Here is an 18,271-nt window from a genome sequence, read left to right as displayed (position 1 = left end):
CTGGTTCAGCCCCTTCCTATCAAGATGGTAGCATGTTCCTACCTTGAGCAGGATCTTTCATCACTGGGCCTCAGTGTCACCACTTGTACAAGAAGAGGATGGATGAGATCACAGGGTCTTGCTCTGGGTCCAGGCTGGAGTGCAGTAGTGTGATCATAGCTCACTGCAGCCTCAAACTCCTGGGCTCAAGCATTCCTCCTGCCCCAGCCACCCAAGTGGCTGGGACCCCAGGTGCATACTACCATGCCTGGCTATTTATTTATTTATTTATTTATTTATTTATTTATTTAATGTATTTTATTTTTTTAGAGATGGGGTTTCCCTGTGTTGCCCAGGCTGGTCTCAAACTCCTAGGTTCAAGCAGTTCTCCCACCTGAGCCTCCTAAAGTACTGGGATTATAGTCATGAGCCACTGCTCCCTGCTCAGTTGAGATCTTAACTGAAGCTCAGATTGGAGAGATGAAACCTTGCCCTCTCCACAGTACTCCCCCCACCCATAGCACCTTCTAAGGGGGCTGCAACAGAAGTCCAGTGTACTGGCCAGGAGACCCCACCTTGGCATTTAGCAGATGCATGGGGCTGGTTGCTGATAACAAGGAAGACCTACTCAGAAGTGTTACTGTAGCTTCACCCATCACATTGCCTGAAAAGGTCAGGACAACCTCCATTCAAATGATTGGCTTATGCTATGGATTACATTTACCATCGCTGTCTGGTAGTTCCCTCAGGCAAAACAGCAACAAAATAACAATCAAAAACCCTAATGCTGTTATTTCAGAGAAACAGGTTGGAGGTTTAAGAAAATGATTGCAGGTATGTTATGTAAATGAAATTGCTAGACAAAGATCCAGCCCCAGGAAATTTAAAGTAGTGGAGGGCACGCTCTCAATTTGTAGCCTGTAGTGTGCAATAAGAATGCAGCATGAGCTTTTAGCTTGATGTCCTTGGCTTTTGTCACCTGGCCATTTAGTATTAATACTGTATAATAGCAGACACAATATTGCAGTTTCCACGGAAGTGATTACACAATGTGAGTGTTCCTTCAGAAGCCAAGTAAAGGGGGCTGTTAGCTTCATGAGTTTTGATGAAATAGACTTAGCTAAGTCCTAATTCAGGCCGACGGATTCCGGGCTCTCTGCTCTGACTGCGATACCCCCGCAACTTTCTATGGGAATTTCTGTTGTGCTTCATTTTCTCCCAGGGTTCTCACGGCTAAGCCAGGATTCACCGTGCAGCCTGACTTGGCCCCTCGTAAAATTCCACAAGTGTGAAATATTAAATTCATGTGGGACCAGACTGGACAGCAGTGTCCTGAACTTGGCTCTCCCGTTGCCTTCTCAGTGCTTTATGAACCAGGTTTAATCCATTTTCCTGCCTTTTTTCCTACCACCTACTCATTCCAACTGCCCCATTGACATGGATCAGGTAACCCAACTAGAAATACCTCCCATCACCATAGCAGGGATAACAGAGGCAAGTTGTTAATACTCACACTTAATCCTGTTTTCTTGTCAGAGTCCTTTAACAATGACGATGATAATAGTCATGATGCAAACCATGAAGAATAACTCTGTGTACCTCAGATCCTGCTTTAAATGCTGTGTGTGCATTGTCATTTACTCTTCCAATAAAGGATGCCACCGTCTACAGTTTACACATGAGGAAGCTGAAGCCTGCAGTGGTTGTATAACCATTGGGGATGAGTGTCACACAGTTAGAAAGTGGCAGAGTTGCAAGTCAGATCTCAGTCTCATCACCCATCTCTGATCCACTTAGCCCTCTAGTCTTCTGACCATGTATCTGCCACACGGGAAGGCCAGCTTGTCCCTTGCCACCCATATAAATCTCACTCAGGCTTCAGGATACCTCAAACCCTCCTTTGCTCTGTGGAGTCTTTTCCACTGGCCATTGGCCCTGTGCTGAAGGACAATTCTTAACAACCCCAGCAGGAGTTTTCTTAACTGTAAACATTGCTAATTGCCTGCCTACATCCAGCTCTTTTTTGTGTGTGTGTGGCCATTGATGATACCCTATTAATATTGCTCCCCAATTATTTGGCCACCACCAGGCCTCTGACACCTTTTTTTTTTTGCTTATGTCTTGTCTTTTGAAAATACTGTGTGTTCCACAAATTGATGCTCTAGAAGTACTTGCTAATCAATAGACCCAGAAAGGGCTGAGTTAAACTGGGCACAGCCTCGTGTGGGTCCCATGAGTGCTTACCCTCATGACCCTGTCATCCATTTCTGAAAGTTCAGAACTTGGCTTTCATGTTCAAGATAGAGCAGTCAAATTGCTGTTGGTGACACCAGAGGGTTGACAGCATCATGGTGTGTTGGCATCTGAAGCCAGAATCTCTGATTTTTAGAGCTGAAGGAATAGAGGGAGATTAGTTGACGCTCTCATTTGATCCATGAAGAAATTGAGACCCGTGTTTAAATAACTTCCCCAAGTTCACACAGTGAGTGGACTGCAGTCTCCTGCTTCCTGGGGCCAAATTCACTGGCAAGGTTGGCCCTCTGGCCTGATGGGGCTAGATTCAAGTATGCCTGGGCCGGTGGGAGAATGACCTTACACACATTTGACCTCATATAGATGTATCACTTATCACTGGAGGTAAATTTTATGGTTTATTTTAGTTTCTCATGGAACTCAACCTACTTTCCTAGGCCTGTCTTTTCTGCTTCCCCTTCCCATGCCCTCTGCCTTAGCCCAAAGTGGATGCCTGGTTTTCATGGCCTTGCCCCATTGCTCATATTGCTTTCTGCACTTAGATTATCTTCTGCCATCATCTCCAAATGACAACATTCCCACTGGCCTCTGGAGACTCAACTTAGAACTGCCATGGCTATGAAATTTCTCCTAGATTGGTGGTTTTTAAAACTCTTTAAAACATAGATCTTTTTCATCAAACGTAAGTGTTTACCAGAACCCTGATGTGTAGTCCACAACCAACTCTTTTTGAAGCAGGAGTTAGAGGCCTCAGAATCCTATACACCTACCTCTAGGACTTGCTTAGAGCACAGTAGAAGATCTTTGCTCTTGGTAGTCAAAATTACTCTACCTTCTGGATGCCTGCAGTGCTCGTCCTGGACCCTTCTTGTGGCCCATGGCACTTTGTGTCTTGTCTTATGGGTATGTGGCACCTTTTCTACTAGAAGGTAAAGTTCTTTGCACACAGAGGACAGATCTTGTTCCCCCATGCTATCTAAAGCAATGTCTCACACAGTAAGGATGCTTGGGAAATACTATTAATGAATGAATTATGTGGCTCCTATCTGTGTAGGTTAAAATATGAAATCCAGCAGCTGAAACAGAAGATTTATGAGGTCGATGGTGTTCAAAAAGGTCATCATGGGACCCTGGAAGGGAAGGTGGCTTCTTCCAGCTTGCCAGTCAGTGCTGAAAAATCACACCTGGTTCCCCTCATGGATGCCAGGTACTGGACATGAAAGTGATTCCAGGCTTCTCATTTGATGTGACTCAAGGACTCATTGTTTCTCTGTTGAACTACTTTGTATATGGAGGGCTCTATTAAGGGCAACAAGTAATACACGTGCTTGAGATGTGCTCTGCCTTCATCTGCCATTGGCCTGCCAGTGGTAGGGTAAGGGGTCATTTCAAGAAAATCAAGGACTTGAGACCTGGCTAGCCAGACCCAAGGAATCTTGTTGCAGGTACAGTTGTCCCTTGATATCTGCGGAGGATTGGTTTCAGGATGGCTCTTTCATACAAAATCCACACATCCTCAAGTCCACCTGTTAGCCCTCTGGAACCTGCGGTTGGAAAAAGTTGCCCTCCATGTATTTTCAATCTGTGTATAGTTGTGGATGTGGAACCACTAATAGGGAGGTCCAGCTGTATTTATTGGAAAAAATTGACATATAAGTGGACATGTGCTGTTCAAACCTGTGTTGTTCAAGGGTCAAGTGTGGTTTGAGTGAGAGGGTGGAATGAAAAGTTGCAGGGAAAGCAGCTCATCCAGCACAAAGTGAGGCAAGGCCAGGTTGACAAAAACAAAGACCTAGAATTAACTGTACCAAGAAGAAGGACCTTGTGTTGACAGTTAATTTATGTGTCATGGATTACAAATAGATGAAGTTTGTTATAAAAACTACTAGTATATTCAGAATGATTGTGAGTATAATAAATCTATATCTGATGTTACTTTAGTTAAGTGATTTTCAACTTAGGTGGCATTGTGTATTGCTCTGTGGCTTAGAGCCCTTAGAAAAATCAGCTTAATTATTCTTTGCCTGTAAGAAAACAATGATTACCTTTCTTCACTCCATTTAAACATGGGAGCATTTGAAATTGGGCAGTCTTGAACCCTAGATATTAGGAGATATATATTTGGATATCAAAATGTACTCAGAATGGCATGAGCCTCGTATCCCACAGGGTTAGTTTCAAATTTAAGTGACTATCAGGGGTGATAAATTGTAAATGGCCTTCACTCATGTTCAGTAGCACACAATTTTGTTTTCAATATTGAAAGAGAAACATTGTGCTTTATTTGGGCTCTTTTACCTAAAATTTTAATCTCTTTGCCTAGCGTTTTAGAAAATCTTTTCTCTGTGGTCAGTAGTGTAGAAATGATTGCAGGATTATGCATGTGTTTATGCAGATTTACTTATTTATTTAGTGAATGTGATAACATATAAACATGGAAACCATTTAATTTAAAATAATCCGTCTGGCCGGGCATGGTGGCTTACGCCTATAATCCCAGCACTTCGAGAGGCCGAGCCAGGCAGATCACCTGAGGTCAAGAGTTCGAGATCACCCTGACCAACATAGTGAAACCCTGTCTCTACTAAAAATACGAAAATTAGCCGGGTGCGGTGGCGGGTGCCTGTAATCCCAGCTACCTGGGAGGCTGAGGCAGGAGACTCACTTGAACCCAGGAGGTGGATGTTGCAGTGAGCCGAGACCATACCACAGCCCTCCAGGCTGAGAGACAAGAGCGAGACTCTGTCTCAAAAATAATAATAATCCATCTAATCAGTACCTGTAGAATTGGAGGAGGGGAGTCTGGAACAGAATGACTTCCATTTGGGCAATCTCTGCCACTAGAAAGATTTTCGATGAAGATAAAATTCTCTAGTCTCTCTGTTTCCTCCAGGTGGAATGACCTAAAAACATTGAGGTGGAATGACCAGAGATTAGACCAAAATCCACTGAGGTGGTCAGGGCTGATAGTTTTGCTTCATACAACTTTACCTACATTTTATGAGATATCAGATAATAAGTTGACACTGCTTCGAAAGTCAGTGTTTGGCTTCATCTCTGTCTTGGGCCTGACCTAGGCATTTTGGAAGGTAGAGACCTTTATGATGTGGTCTTGCTGGCCAGGTACAGAGAACCCATTTGGAGAGATGAGACAGACCGGGAATACAAGTATGCAAGATGCTGTTCAATCTGAATGAGGAAGATTTGTAGAGAGCGTGTCCATTTCTTGCTTATTATTTTTTTCTTTTTTGGTAATCCTCATACATGACCTTGAGATGTGAGAAATAACTATCATCTGTATTATCCTTTTCTGTATGAGGAACCCAAGGCTCTAAATGAAATATTCTGTCTTGGCATCAGATTAGAGAACGCAGAGCCTTCTGAAGCCAGTGACTGATTTTCTTCCATCCTGCAGCGGGCATTCCACTAAGGACGTGGATGGGATCACTTAGTCTCCTTTCCATTCCCAATATTCTATTACTTGTTCAGTTCTACCTCATTTGGGCAAAACCCAGATAGTGAACATGTAGCACCAGATTTCTTGAAAAAAATAAAAACGTTGAAGTTCTCAAGTTGTTGTTAGGTTTGGTATTTAGAAGGAGATTGCTCCCTGTTGTGAAGTGCGTAGTAAAGAGAGGATCTCAGAATGTCCTGTGTGGTTAGAAGTGTCAGATCTACTCCATCTCCATTGCGTTACAGGATCAATGCTTACATTGAAGAAGAAGTCCAAAGACGCCTTCAGGATTTGCATCGTGTGATTAATGAAGGCTGCAGTACATCTGCAGACACGATGAAGGTAAGCTGAAGGAGCCAAGTAACACGAAGTAACACGTTCATTCATCTTTCATTTTTCCTTTTTTTTTTTTTTTGAGACTGAGTCTTGTTCTGTCACCCAGGCTGGAGTGCAATGGCACCCACTGCAACCTCCACCTCCCAGTTCAAACAACTCTCATGCCTCAGCCTCCCAAGTAACTGGGACTATAGGCGCCTGCCACCACACCTGGCTAATTTTTGTATTTTTAGTAGAAACAGGGTTTCTACCACCATGTTAGCCAGGCTGGTCTCAAACTCCTGACCTCAAGTGATTTGCCCATCTCGGCTTCCCAAAGTGCTGGGATTACAGGTGTGAGGCACCGCACTCAGCCCATTTGTCTTTCAAGATGACCTTGAAGATAAGTTTTTGGTGGTAGTGGTGGGGTCTTTTGTTTTCCAGTGAGAAAATTCAGATGTGGAATGTTCTAGAAAAAAATATTAAATATTGCTTGGGCAGAGTGTAACAGTTTATAAATAGTATTAATTCAGGAATTCAGGAGTAACTTTATTTTATAATTTTGTAATTATGACAACTTTTAAGTGATTATAAAGTCTAAAATACTTTTTAATTCTGCATGCAACATTCTTCTGTTTTCTTCCAAAATACTTCCAATTTCCATAGTTATTTATTTTGTGAATTATCCAAAATATAAATAGAATTTTGACTTTTAGAAGATACATATCTGTGACAAGTCTATACTGAAATAAAGACAATGCATTTCTATCCTGCAAATTAAGAAATGCCCTAAGGAGATCTTGTTTTTAATATTATTCTTAGAATTTTAAGATTAGGAGTAAGTGTTTCAGTTCTCTGATGGCAGATGGATCAATAGAGGCATGTTTATCTTGGGGATGTAAATTATATAGAAGGGTTGTCATTGTTGAATGACAAGTATGTTTATTTAGATTTCCATTCCCATAAATACTTGTAATCGAATCAGTCCCCCGCCCCATGAACTTGCTATAATTTAATATAGAGGGCTTTTTCTTTTCTTTTCAGGATAATGAGAAACTTCACAATGGCACCATTCAACGTAAACTAAAATATGAGGTAGGTAATGATTTTTCAGATTGATAGGGTCGCCTTAAATTATGGCATGCTCATGTGATTACATTTTCTTAATGTCTAGTTGCATAATTAGAATTTTGAGGTCCCAGCAAGATTAATGGCTAATAGGGAAGGCAAGCTATTATATGGACTTAAAATTAAACGGAATCCTGTAGTTTGAAACTGCTTTGACTTTATTTGAATGGCATGTAGCTGTGGTGGAGCTTTGCCCAGTTTTTCATTTGTAATAGTATATTTTCCCTTGGTCTGCATTTAAAAGGCAGAATTATATAATCAGAATCAGATATGGGGTTTGGAAATGAAACTCAGTACTCCTCCTGTCCATTTTATAGACTGTGAGTTGGTAGTAGTACAAAGGAAGTACTCTTGATTGATTAACTTGTTTCTCTGGTGGATTGTCAAACCAAGGTTTATTTGGGCATGCAATTTGTAAGGTTTCACTGGTATTTTCCTCCACTAAGAGGCATGTCTCTCCCATATATTCCTAAATTTTAAAAAATCAACCCCCAAAAAATAGTAGGTGATGGAAATTTTCCAGATGGTGTCCATACATTACTGAACAGACAGCAAGAGGTGGATGTTCACAGAGGCTGAGCTGACTTTGGCCGCAGCCACACCTTCCTGCCAGTCATCCAGTAATGATGTGATCTTCCCCTGGATAGCCATTTCCCTCCTCTACAGAGCAAGACACTGGCTTTCATTTCTTTGTGTCCACAGTACCTGGCACATAGCAGGTGCACAGTAGTCCTTCCATGGTGATGACTTGTAGATAAGAGTAATGATAATTACTATTAATGTTCATGGGAACATTTGATTCCCATGAAACAAACCAAAAGGAGAGAGAAATGTAACCTGGGTTAGGACACTTGGGCATTTCTTTTGGCCTTGCCATCTGATTTTCATTAAGTTTGCCTTGATTGCATTTTGGACATATGATCATGGACTTACTTTCATAACTAAATTTGACCTTCTAAACATTGAATCAGAGGGCTTGGAATTTATTGTAGGGAAAATGAAATATTAGATCAAGACGTGGGTACTGTGGATCAACCCCATACAAAGTATTTCTATCAAAATTCTCAGTGATTTATAATATATATAATATGGAAAATTGATGTTCTATGTATGAATCAGATAATCGATTCTTTAATCATGTATCAATACAAATGGCTTAGACTTTTTATTTAACCTCTGAATTAATCTACCCAATGAAACCAATGACAAGAATCATCATGTGCAAAAGAATCACAGAAAGAGATACCACATCCCCATTTCAACTTTTTTTGACACCTTGAACAGAAAAGGCAGTTTTGCCCAGCATGGTATCTTGACCCGCTTCTGCCCAGAGATGCCACTGACACTTCCAGCCTCATTAGAGAGGAGAGGAGGGAGGTGGATCAGAACGACCACTGGGATCATCCCATGCTGTGGAGTGTCTCAGGCCCTAAAACAACTTCCTCAGCATCACAAGAGAGAACTCACCAGCAGAGGGATCAGTCCTCAGTACCCGAGGTATTCCAGGACAGTGAAAACAAATATTGTCATCCTGAGCATGCTGGCCATTTTGAACCAAAATGTTTTAATCTACCTAGAATCTCTTTTCTTAACGAAAGTAACACCGATGATGCAGAAGATTTTCAGAGTCAGTCAGAAAATTTCAGTGAGCTGATGACTCATAAAGATAAACACGGCTTGAGAGTCAAGTCCAGTTGGACTTTGCTGCAACATACGTCCCAAGAAGTGTCTATAAATAGTGGAGGCAAGCAGGCCAGGCAAGGCAAGGTGCTCTGCTTGGTTCTGTCTGAAGGCATTTCCCATGAGGAGAGAGCATCCTGCAGTGCCCCGCAGAGCGTACTGGCCTCTGAGTTTTATAGTGAGCAGCAAGGTGAGGAAGAGTTGGATGCTAAAAAAATGAGCTCATCGGAGTCACTGGTAAATATCAGAACAGAAGGAAACAATGGACTGGGATATTTTTACCACAAGTTCTCAGACCTTTATAAAGATACCAGCAGTCACCTGCTTCAGGCTGGCACAAAGGTGATCAGCCAAGCCAGGCTTGTGGGGAATCTGTGTGCCCCGAGGGGGCTCCCCTCCCAGGTAACAACATTGGTCAGAAGCCTGCCATTTCTGAAGCACTTAGCCCCACACATGCCCTTGAAGATTGACATGCAGTCAACAGAATCTCATTCTCCGGAAGCTCGTGTTGGCAGCAGCGAGAGCAAAGCTGCAGGGAGCCTGCAGTCAGCAGAGGGTGCGGCGCCTTACCGGGCCTCTGTCTTTGCAGCTGCAGGTTTACCAGGTTCCTCGCCAAGCTCAGTTTTTCGCCTTGAATATGAAGATGCTAGAAAGAGCTCTGCATTTAAGCAGAGCCTTGTGCAATTCCCGGACCAAATGCTGAAACTGCAAGAGTGCCCTTTAAAAGACCTTCTTAGGCATGTGACTTGTTCTCTACCAGAACCTTTGGGCAACATGAAGGAAGTCAAAGGCATTTACTGGCTTGCTGTTGCTGCCTGCACAGCACCTGACCCTCAACCAGCATGTTTGCTTCTGCTTCAGTCAGCTTTATATGCTTTGGTCCTGTCAGATAATCTCCTTGGCTCAATGAGCATTTTTCATGCTCTACCTCTCTCTGGTCTACAGGAGATTCAGATTGGCTTTGGTGGACAGAGTATTCGATTCCTGAGCTCTGCAGAGGGTCTTCTGCTCACTGTGTTCAGTTACAACAAATACCTCTCTCAACAGCTGTGTCGTGACCTCCTGTGTGTCCTGATGCCAGAGCCTGATGCCGCTGCCTGCGCTAATCATCCCTTGCTCCAGCAAGATCTGGTTCAGCTTTCTCTTGATTGGAAAACAGAAATCCCTGATTTAGTTTTGCCAAATGGAGTTCAGGTGTCATCCAAATTCCAGACTACCTTGGTTGACATGATTTACTTTCTTCATGGAAATATGGAAGTCAATGTCCCTTCCCTGGCAGAAGTTCAGTTACTGCTCTACACAACAGTGAAAGTCATGGGTGACTCTGGCCATGACCAGTGCCAGTCGCTAGTCCTTCTGAACACCCACATTGCACTGGTGAAGGAAGACTGTGTTTTTTATCCACGCATTCGATCTCGAAACATACCTCCTCCGGGTGCACAATTTGATGTGATCAAATGCCATGCTTTAAGTGAATTCAGGTGTGTTGTTGTTCCAGAAAAGAAAAATGTGTCAACAGTAGAACTAGTCTTCTTACAGAAACTCAAACCTTCAGTGGGTTCCAGAAATAGTCCACCTGAGCACCTTCAGGAAGCCCCAGATGTCCAGTTGTTCACCACCCCATTGTATCTTCAAGGCAGTCAGAATGTCGCACCTGAGGTCTGGAAACTTACTTTCAATTCTCAAGATGAGGCTCTTTGGCTAATCTCACATTTGACAAGACTCTAAGGAGGAGACTTTTAAGGATGCACTACATGTTTTTTGAGATCATTAATAAAATAAGCATTGTGAAGACAGTCAAGGCAATATGAATATCTCCGTGTAGCTAATTGAACTGGAACTGGAAAAATGCAGACCTCTAAAATTGAAAATGTAAATATTTTAAATATCTACAATAAAATAAAAACAGCTAATAGCAGAGCCCCAATAAAATATCTTTATCACCACCTTGCTTCATTTTCTTGAAACTCAGGCTTGTAAATTTGTGCCTGCTTCATTATTTGTGAGGTGATTAAAGCATTTCTGATTGTTTGTCTTCGTGTCGATTTATAGTGTGGTGGCTTGGAATCTGTCTGTGCCTACTGGATTCCAGCAGGCTAATCTGTGCTGCCTGAAAAAGTGCCCAGTCTAGCAGTGACCTTCATTGACATCCTTGGTTTCAGCTGTGATTAGGATAGTTACGTAGCAGAGCACATTAGTGATGCATCAAGCTTCCTATAAGGACCCGGGGATTGAAAGTGTCCTCCCATCACCATGGTATGCGGAATCGAGACAGTGATGCATGCCCTGCGTGTCTTCTTCCTCACTTAATTGCCTTTACCTTCCTCCTTTCATACTTCTTGATGATTCCCTTTTAACCCTTGCGATTTCAGCTCCTCACTTGGTGTATTTGTGGCTATTCCACCTAACCCGTATCCCTCACCACCACCATATTCCAGTTCTTTCTCAGAACTTTTGTCTCTCTATCCTGTAAATCTCTTTATCTCAGAGTCTCACTTTCTCTCGTGGCTTCTTTCTGCTGTCTTGTCAAATATATAGTCCCCTTAGAGGTACCTTCCTCTGGCATCTCACCCAGCCACCATTTATAACCTTTGATTGAGGTCTCCTACTGGCCCCAGCTGGTCAGTTTGCTGGCCTCCCTTCTCAGGCAAGTTCCCTGCTGCATCTGCCCAGGGTGGAGCTTCTCTCTCCATGAAACTCCACTCAGTAGTCAGCTGCCTCCTCCTAGGTAAGAGGCTGCAAACTGTGTTCTTCAGGGTCTCTAGCTCCTCTGATCAACCCTTTCCTCTCTGTCCCCCTCTGTCCAAAAATCCTATCAGGTTACATATTTTGTATTTGTTTTTAATTTCACCTGACGCTAGGTGCTCCGCCACTGTTCTCCCCTCTCAGGTGTGTGTTCTCCTAAATCTAGAGTTCTCAGAAGGAAGGAGACGTGCTTCTGTCTTGCTCAGCCCACCCTCCGTCCACTCTCAGCCAAACCATCTTTAGCCCACAGTAGCTCTCAGTGGACGTTGGATGCAGCTGAGTGAGTCAGTGATTCTCGTGGCATGGAAGGGGCATTTTCTATTCTGGTCAAATCTTTGGATAAGTGCAACATAAATGTTGTAGTGCCTTCTTCATTTCTGTTCCTAATCAATGACGGAGATGGTGTCAAAGCTTAACACACACAGAAACTTACCATCTTCCTTTGGCCAGGAACGGCTCATCTTCCCTCTTTCCCCTGACGGAGGAAATGACAAGCTACCCACACTGGGTCTACATTCCCACCTATTTTCCTCTACCTAGTGTTGCAGACACGAACAGGAAAAGACAGGGAATTGGAGAATGTGTTACGATCCACAGACTGGTGGCTGCAGCCATGTGTGCTTCTGACCAGTGGAGGCATTTGGTTTTCTGAGGCAGTTGGATTCTCATGTTTTTCATTTCCAAAGCACCCCCTACCCCCACACATAAATACCTTATTACCTTATACCTAAAGGCTTTTAACTCTTTGATGAGGACATCATTAAAAATAGTCACTAATTTGTCATTATCTTGGTTGGTAGGTCATCTTCCCTCATGAACAAACACTCCTAAAATGTACCATGATAGTTTTCTAATATCTTAATAATATTTCTCCTAATTTATTTTTATTTTTTTTGGCGATTCCTCAGGGATCTAGAACTAGAAATACCATTTGACCCAGCCACCCCATTACTGGGTATATACCCAAATGACTATAAATCATGCTGCTATAAAGACACATGCACACGTATGTTTATTGCGGCATTATTCACAATAGCAAAGACTTGGAACCAACCCAAATGTCCAACAATGATAGACTGGATTAAGAAAATGTGGCACATATACACCATTGAATACTATGCAGCCATAAAAAATGATGAGTTCATGTCCTTTGTAGGGACATGGATGAAATTGGAAACCATCATTCTCAGTAAACTATCGCAAGAACAAAAAACCAAACACCGCATATTCTCACTCATAGGTGGGAATTGAACAATGAGATCACATGGACACAGGAAGGGGAATATCACACTCTGGGGACTGTGGTGGGGTGGGGGGAGGGGGGAGGGGTAGCATTGGGAGATATACCTAATGCTAGATGACGAGTTAGTGGATGCAGCGCACCAGCATGGCACATGTATACATATGTAACTAACCTGCACAATGTGCACATGTACCCTAAAACTTAAAGTATAATAATAAAAAAAAAACTTTTTAAAACTAATATATTTTGCATTCCTTTTTTCAAGTTGTTCCATCCAGTATTTTCTCATATTTTCTTGATAACAAAAAGAGTTATACTGCAGTAATCTTGTCCAAGTTAAAAAAGAAAGAAAGAAAAACAATTAATGATTATGAAGGGCAGAGGGAATAAATTTTAAGATGCCAGCAGAGGGATGCCATGGTCAGGAAGAAGGGAGTGATAAATAAACAGTACATAATTTTAACAAAGAGTGTTAAATATTAGACAGATGTGCTTATTCGCACAGGTACAGAAGCATAATTCCACCATGTTGTAAATCATGGCCTTTAGGATTTCTCAGAGATGGAACATGCAGCAGATACGAGCATCGTATAAAAATCATATCACTCATTATAACTTCTGCAGTCTGCTTTATGATCTAAGAAGGCCACAATGAGGATCATGTTCAGATTGTACCACATAATAGAAGCAGCTTGCAGCATTCAGATTCAGCATGTCACTTCTCTCACCTAAGCATACTTTGTACCTCGAGATAAAATATAGTTCCTCAGTGTGAGAGTTTGATTTACTCTCTGTGAAGTAAGTATTAAGGTTGTCGTGATGCCTGTGGAAGCCAGTGGAGTATTGTTGGTGCCATTATCCACTGTGACTTCAATCCTAGTAGCTCCCTCTGCTGTGGCTTCAATCCTAGGAGCTCCCCCTGCTCGTTTCTTCAGGAGTTCTAAGCCTACAGCACCCCTAGAGTGAGCAACTATGAGAGTCTGAGTATTCAGCCTGCTATAACGACATCTCGGCTGTAATGAGTTTCTGAATCAGAAAAAAATAGACGCATACATTCTTGGTTATGTGGCATTCTGCATTGTTATAATATAGGCATAAACATTTATATTGTGGGACTTCTTAATACATTCTAGACAATAGCTCTTTGAATACTTTTGAAATAGTGATTTCATCTGAATTTGATTAAAATCCATTTTGTGCACAGCTGCCTGTTTTACAGACTTGTGGTTGGCAGGATGAATTTATTTAGTCTTTGTTGAAAAACATTTCAAAACAGTGTGTCTCCCTGTTCTCATTACTTTAAAAATGTGCATGCATCCCTTTGGAAGAGAGTACTTAAGCCTTCCAGCAGTAGTAATTACAGTAATTTTTGCTTACATTCTCTTTCCCAGATGATTTAAAGCTTTGTATGATAAATAGATTAGAGCCACTTTTATTAATGCTCCTTTGATGATCAACCCGGCTTATTGGATAGACCAGTTTCTAATGAGGTCATTTTGTTAATTTAGTTACACAATTTCCAGTATGTAGCTTAGACAACTCTGCCTCATTCCTTAGAATATCTATTGTGACAGATGTTATATCAGTCTGCAATTGCCAAATAACAAACAACCCCCCCAAATTTCAGTGGCACATTAAAAAAAGTTTTTATTTTATTCTGCTGCTTTGCAAGTAGATTGGAGTGGCTGTGCTGTAGGCTGCAGGTCATCTGTTGCTCAACCAGGGTCGGTCTGCTCCACACATATCATTTTGGGATCTATTCAGAAGGGGCAGTAGCCATCGTGGTGATGACAGAAACACAGAAGGGCAGTCCTGCAAGCCTTTGCCTGTGTCCGCTAACATCTCATTGGCCAACACAAGTCACATGACCAAGCCCCAAATCAAGGGGCAAGGAAGTACCCTCCGTCCATCAAGAGGCCATGGTGAGACTCAGGATATGTACTACTACTATAGGGAGAGAAGAATTGGGACCGGCAATTAATTTTCCATGGATGTATTATGTCAAGGTTCCCAAAGCTCTATTAAAGATAAGACTCAGATAAAACTTGTAGGACTTCTCCCTAATGGAAACATTAAGGTACCGGGAAGAGTATGCCCTAGGACCTTTTAAGTTACATATTCAATTTGAGTACCTCCATGGATGGGCTGATTGCCTTCTACCTCTGAAGCAGTTTTTTCATTGGGAACTGCTCTTACTGTTAGACTATTCTTTCCGTAATCTCCCTTATTGTGATCTCCATCTGCAGAGTCTGTTCATCCGTGGCACCCTCTGTTGCAGAATAAAACAAGTGTATATTGTAATCTGCATTATACACAACCCTTTGGAGAAGACACTTCTCATAGATCTGCCTCCTCTGATTTTTCTCCTTTACCTCCAACACCCTTCCGTCTCTCCGCTGTTTCTTAAACAGTACATTTTTCAAACCATCACCATCAAATCTCTTGTTAAGGATGCACTGTTGTAGTATGCTAATGCCTTCTTTATGAGGGATGGAATTGAATAAACTAGTTGATGAGAAGGAAAGAGATTCTATTATAAGTCACTCCTCCTGCCTTTTACTATCTGGTTAAAATCTTTTGTTGCTGAAGGTGTAGTGGGTTATAGGGGTGACAGCAATCCCAGTCACTGTTTATATTGTGGTTTACAATGTAGGACTTCTTGCTCATATTTTGTTCCTTTTGATATTTATGGTGATCCTACTGGAATGTAGGAATTCACGTGGAACTCCATTTCAGATTTGGAAATTTAGACTCAAAAAGGATTACTAGGTTGAGAATTGGGACTTAAATCTAGACTTTTCTACTCTAGAATATATATATTTGTCCACAGTGCCAAAGCCATTTCATAGTCACTGTTATTCTTGACATTGGTAAAATTTTTTATTGATTTTTTTATAGGAATGACTATGCTAGAAATATATATTTCCAAGTATTGCTAAGTTGATTCTGAACTGACCTGTAAATTTGTTTTCTTGGAATTCTAGACATTAATAATTCTGTCTGTATGAGTTGTTGTTTTCAAGGATTGCCTTACAAGTTTCTTTTCAATTCCTTTTATTTCCTTGCATGGATCTTACTTCTCTTTGCGCTCTGCTTTTTTAGCTCTGTAAAAGAAAGCTTAGACACAGTCATAGCGTGAATTTGATGCACATAAGTTTGTATGTTTACTTTTGCTTCTTTGACTGGAAGTGCATCCCTGCCTTTTATTTTCTCCTAGGCCTTAGCATTCAGCATGGTTTGACCCAAAGCCAGGGCTCAGCAAAAAATCAGTGAGTGAACATCAGTGGTACTTTTCATGATTAATCAATGACATTGTACAATTATAATAGAAGGGAGAATATCCGCTTTTCCCTGAGGGTCCTAACCTGTCTGCATTCATGCTTAATAGTCAGAGCCACTTAGCAGTTGTTGCGACATTATCAGTCAGGTATAATAGACCCCATATTTAATCTTTTTAAAATCAGCCGTTAATTGATACATTGTTCAAAGATGATGACCACTTAATACAATGATCTTTGGTGATCTAGAGAAAAATAGTGACACTTTTAATAGTTTCAAGTTGAAACATTCATCCAATATTCAATATTTCCAAACCTTGAAACAATGTTGGTCGGCTCAGATCTATGTAGAAGAAATAATTGATTCTGGTGAGAATCATGGATTGGAAATGTCAACTAAACCTTTTGGAGTTATCCAAAGGCCGCTAAACTTAAGATATTCCACAAGTACCAATGTCCAACAGTTTGCCATCTTCTGGGTAACTTATCCCTCAGGATATATATCAAAACTTGTATCTGTTTCCTGATGTGAGTCTTCCAGACTCACTTTAGAAATGAGATAAGGTTAGCACTGTTTCTCCACACCAGGCTATTGTTAAGTCCCATCCTTCACAGGGATGGACAGGATGTATCTGTAGCACATATGGCCACGTCTTGGCAAAATCCAATTCAGATGTATTTGCCAAGCCTTCGAAGATAGTGTAGCGTTAATTAAGACAAGATCCCCTCATAGCAAAGGCAGGCTTCTCTACTGGAAATGGATAGGAACCTGTCTGGTTATTTACCATATACATCATTTGTGCTTGTTCCTGCATGTTGTCTTTGTTCCCTGTTTCTTACAACCTGGCTGATGTTTGAGGCTATAACAAATCTTCATTGTCTCTTTCCCCAAATCATCTCCATTTTCAAATTGTTGGGGCATAATAGGTACTTGAGACATAATAGCTCTAATTAGAACTATCAGTATAGTATGTGTAGTTGAAAAAAGGAAGGATTAGAAATATGTGCTATGGTTGGAACAGGGACAGGAGAATTTGTAATTTTGTTAAATCTAATAAAAAGCCAGGTTTGCCTGTATTTCAGAAGCAAAGCTTGGCTATGGGCTCCTGGAGATTAGATGGCAGTCCTTAGGCCAGACCTTGTCATGATGTGTATACTGAATTTGACCGTCTGGTACATAATTAGAATGTTTAGGGACAACTGTTAATGACTCCCTGAGGACCTGGACCGTTTCATGTTCTCTGAGAGCCCGCAGTGATCTGAGTGGATGTAAGTGCCGCTTCCTGTTCATTTCCTCAATTTGTTCCTTTTGAAGGAAATAGCCTGAGTAGTAAAAGAAGACTTTGAACTGAATATTTACAATGTACCTTATGTTCTGCCTATTTCTTTCAGCTAAGGACTGGACTACAGTGTTTCACCAAGAATGGAAAAATAGCGTATTTGTTGACACAGAGCATTATTTCATTAAAAGCTATCAGAAAAAATATTTTTTGTATTTAACTTTTAAAGGTACTTCTTATGTACAGATATGTAATTCAAGTTACCAATTATCTACTTTTTCTTGACTTTTTATTTCTAAATAGGATCACTCCATGGCACATTTAAAATTGCTTATACTATTTCTGTACTCATCCACACCGGTTCTGCTTGCAGAGAGGTGTTCCGCACACCTCCTACTACAGTGCCATCAACTTTCCCTTCAGAGTCTAAGAATCTTTTTTGCCACACATAGGGAAACTGTGATGGATTCCAAAATAAATAATGCCATCGAAACATAAAAGCTCCCATAAATAATGGGATATAATGGGATACAGCAAACATTTGCATGTCTAGTATAAACCTCAACATACTCAAAATATAGCCACTTTCAAATCAAAAATAAATTTAAGAGACATTTATGTTAACTTTACTTCCTGTCCAGTATAAACATAGTTTAGGAGAATGTCAAGAATTTTTTACACTGTACCCCGAGAATTCCACATTTCTCATGAAATTGACTTCATAAAATAATGTTTACAAATCACACCACAGTGATGATTTGATGGGAACACATTTTGATTTTTAAATTTATTTATGCATTTGCTCAGATCCCTACCTTATATTTTAGTTGTTCATTTCTGTACACTCATTAATATTTAGTTCATATGAAATCAGTAAGATTGAAGTAAACTGTAGCCAAGGATGATAGTGGGGACT

The 18,271-nt window shown here is 41.1% G+C and overlaps 1 protein-coding gene across 15 annotated transcripts in view; it reads left to right on the top strand.

Moving 5' to 3' along the window:
* KIF16B (kinesin family member 16B) overlaps positions 1-18,271 on the top strand; it is a 302,464-nt gene that overhangs the window by 194,402 nt on the left and 89,791 nt on the right. For 4 of the 15 annotated variants that reach the window (XM_024352102.3, XM_024352101.3, XM_063803033.1 and 1 more), the window contains 4 exons: positions 3,287-3,439; positions 5,932-6,028; positions 7,046-7,096; positions 8,414-13,129. In XM_024352102.3, the coding sequence (XP_024207870.2) occupies positions 3,287-3,439; positions 5,932-6,028; positions 7,046-7,096; positions 8,414-10,537 (2,425 nt within the window). In that variant the 3' untranslated portion in view covers positions 10,538-13,129. Of the gene's footprint in view, positions 1-3,286; positions 3,440-5,931; positions 6,029-7,045; positions 7,097-8,413; positions 13,130-18,271 lie in introns of those variants that run through there. The other 11 variants (XM_063803041.1, XM_009436829.5, XM_063803039.1 and 8 more) reach the window with 4 other exon arrangements.

The sequence above is a fragment of the Pan troglodytes genome, chromosome 21 (assembly GCF_028858775.2).
Source record: "Pan troglodytes isolate AG18354 chromosome 21, NHGRI_mPanTro3-v2.0_pri, whole genome shotgun sequence".
NCBI classification, from domain to species: Eukaryota; Metazoa; Chordata; class Mammalia; order Primates; family Hominidae; genus Pan; species Pan troglodytes.
The sequence above is the reverse complement of the archived record's forward strand: the minus strand, read 5'-3'. Positions and strand labels throughout refer to the sequence as shown.